The 2,712-nt window shown below is 45.2% G+C and overlaps 1 protein-coding gene across 1 annotated transcript in view; it reads left to right on the top strand.

The window, feature by feature from the left end:
• Window positions 1–2,712, top strand: part of LOC101859269 (multiple epidermal growth factor-like domains protein 8) — a 55,829-nt gene that overhangs the window by 23,737 nt on the left and 29,380 nt on the right. The window contains exons 17-18 of the mRNA XM_035972332.1: window positions 891–1,125; window positions 1,433–1,771. Coding sequence (XP_035828225.1) covers window positions 891–1,125; window positions 1,433–1,771 — 574 coding nt within the window. The remainder of the gene's footprint in view (window positions 1–890; window positions 1,126–1,432; window positions 1,772–2,712) is intronic.

Below are 2,712 nucleotides of genomic sequence, written 5' to 3'. Positions count from 1 at the left end.
TGGTTGGTTGGGGGGTTTAAATTTTACTTTTTTAAAGCTGTGTGTGTTGGTGGGGGGAGGGGGAAGGGTTAAACTTTACTTTTACCAAGTTTTATGTTTGTGTGTGTGTTACTACAAATGGTATTAAAATTCACTTTTACCCCTACTTTCTCTCCCCTCCCGGGCGGCATTCAGCGGGCGGGGTACCTATACCACGGGATTCCCCAGTTCCTCCTGGGCCCCCCCCCCCGTGGGGGCGGGGAGCTGCTGGCTGCCCTCTGTGGCATCAACCCGGGGCGCGACCCCACCCTCTACCCCAAGTCGGGGGTCGCCTCCCTTTTCTTTGAGGGCAATCTCAAGTCTGCGAGTGAGTATACCTTGTCTGTTTTGTCTGTTTGTGTGTGTGTGTGTGGATTTGTGTTTTTGTGTGTGTGTGTGTGTTTGTGTTTATGTGTGGGTGTGTGTGTTTCAATGTGAGTGGATGTGTCTGTTTGTCTTCTTTGGGGGCAATCTGAAGTCTGCGAGAGAGTGTGCCCCGTCTGTGTTTATGTGTGTGTGTGTGTGTGTGTGTGTTTTTGTTTGAATATATGAGTGCGTGTATGTGTGTGTGTGTTGGAATGTGTGTGTGTGTATTTTTTAAAGATTGTGTGTGTGTGTGTGTTTGAGTATTTGTGTATTTAATTTTGTGTGTGTATGTGTTTGTCTGTTTGTGTATGTGTATGTTTGAATTTATTTGCTTCTGTGTGTGTGTGTGTGTGTGTGTGTGTGTGTGTGTGTGTGTGTGTGTGTGTATGTGTGTGTGTGTGTGTGCATGCATCTAAGTGTGTGTGTGTGGAATTTGACCTTTTGGTGTGTTTCATGTCAGCTGATTAGAACCTTTCATTGTTCTCAAAATGTGACATCTTTTTGAGTTGTGGTCAATATCATCCAGTGCAAAGTAACACTCTACTTCCTTTTTTGTCGCCAGTGTCCAAAAGCGGAGGCTTCAACGTGTCTTATCAGGCCCACTACTGCCCGGACAGTTGCCATGGCAACCGTGTGTGCGTGGATCGGCGCTGCGTGTGCAAGAAGGGCTACTGGGGCGAGAACTGCCTGGTTCCAGTGTGTCCCATTGAGTGCTCCGAGGGCCAGGAGCAAGGCCACTGTGTGAGTATGGTTTAAATGGGCCATCAATTTTTTTCTTCTTTTTCTTTATTCCACATTTGAGTCAAAGCGTTCTCTGATAGTTTAATCCAATCCTCTAGAATTGAACCCTAGATATATTGTTTAAATTGTTTCAAAATTTTGAAATTTAAAATAGTACTTGAAAATACATCAAATGGATAAATTCTTCAGCTCTTTTTTTATACAGATTTGAAATGGCGCTCTTATGACCTTATGCAGTTGTGAGTGCTGTAAAACATTACAAAAAACCCCCCAGATTTGAATGTTGGCTCTTTCTCCCTCTCCCCAGCACAATGGCATCTGCATCTGCGAGTCAGAGTTTGGCGGCCCGGGCTGCATCAGCCGGCTGCGCAGCAATGAGCTGAACATACAGCTGCTGTCCAACTCGGAGCTGGCCCACACGCTGGGGCCCGGCCCCGAGCAGGCGTTTGTTCCCGAGGACGAGCGGCTGTTGGGGCCCAGCCCGCGGGCGGGACACACGCTCACCTCGTGCGGGGACGGCCTGCTCTTTGTGTTCGGCGGCTACTCCCAGCGGGAGGGTATCCTGGACGACATGTGGATGTACAATGTGAGCGCGGAGACCTGGACCAATATCTCGCCGGCCACGGGGCACAGTCCTAGCGGCAGGGCCGGGGGCTTGTGGAGTTTTCAGGCCAAAATTATTTTTTTTTTAAATAATTTTTTTTTTAGTTAACGAATTTGCTGCTACTATTCTCATGCAAGAAATGTGTCTGCTTTTTCACAGCACAATATTCTGACACTAAAATTAATATTTCAGTGTTCAAACCAGTTTGAAATATTGATTTTAGTGTCAGAATATGGAAGCGAATTTATTATGCTGTGAAAAGCTGACACATTCTTGCATGAGAATAGTAGAAGCAAGTCCGTTGAGCTGATAGAAAACTCCCAACATTTCTGGTGTCAGAATACAGAGGCATATTCACCGCGCTGCAAAGCTCAAGATATTTCTGGCGTCAAAATGCAGAAACAAATTCATTGTGCAGTTAAATTCAAGACTTAATTGGTTTCAGAATACAGAGGTAAAATTTATTGCTTTGTAGAACTCTTGACTTTTCTGCTGTACATCAAAATACAGAAACAAATTCTTTGTGTGGTTAAACTCAAGACTTTTTTTGTTTTTTAATAATAATAATAAATAGCATTTATATAGCGCATATCCCCGCTCAACAGCAGGCTCTATGCGCTTTACACTTTATTATTACCCCAGGAGACCATAGAACACTCTGAAACATTCTCAGCTTCCCGGGAAGCATACAGTACAAGCAGCTGATTAAGCGCTCAAACACTAACAAACTGACAAGATCTTTCGCTGTCTATAGCCGGGTACCCATTTCCACCTGGGTGAAGTGAGGAAAATTCGTGTAAAGTGCCTTTCCCAAAGACACAACGCCGGGTCCCTGACGGGATTCGAAGCCACGACCTTACGGTTGCGAGTCCGAGAGCCTAACCACTAGGCCACCGACGCCACTGTTTCAGAATACAGAAGTAAAATTTATTACTCTGTAAAGCTCAGACTTTTCTGGTCTTCGTCAAAATACAGAAACAACA

Source organism: Aplysia californica, unplaced genomic scaffold (genome assembly GCF_000002075.1).
Source record: "Aplysia californica isolate F4 #8 unplaced genomic scaffold, AplCal3.0 scaffold00650, whole genome shotgun sequence".
Classification (NCBI taxonomy): domain Eukaryota; kingdom Metazoa; phylum Mollusca; class Gastropoda; order Aplysiida; family Aplysiidae; genus Aplysia; species Aplysia californica.
The sequence above is the reverse complement of the archived record's forward strand: the minus strand, read 5'-3'. Positions and strand labels throughout refer to the sequence as shown.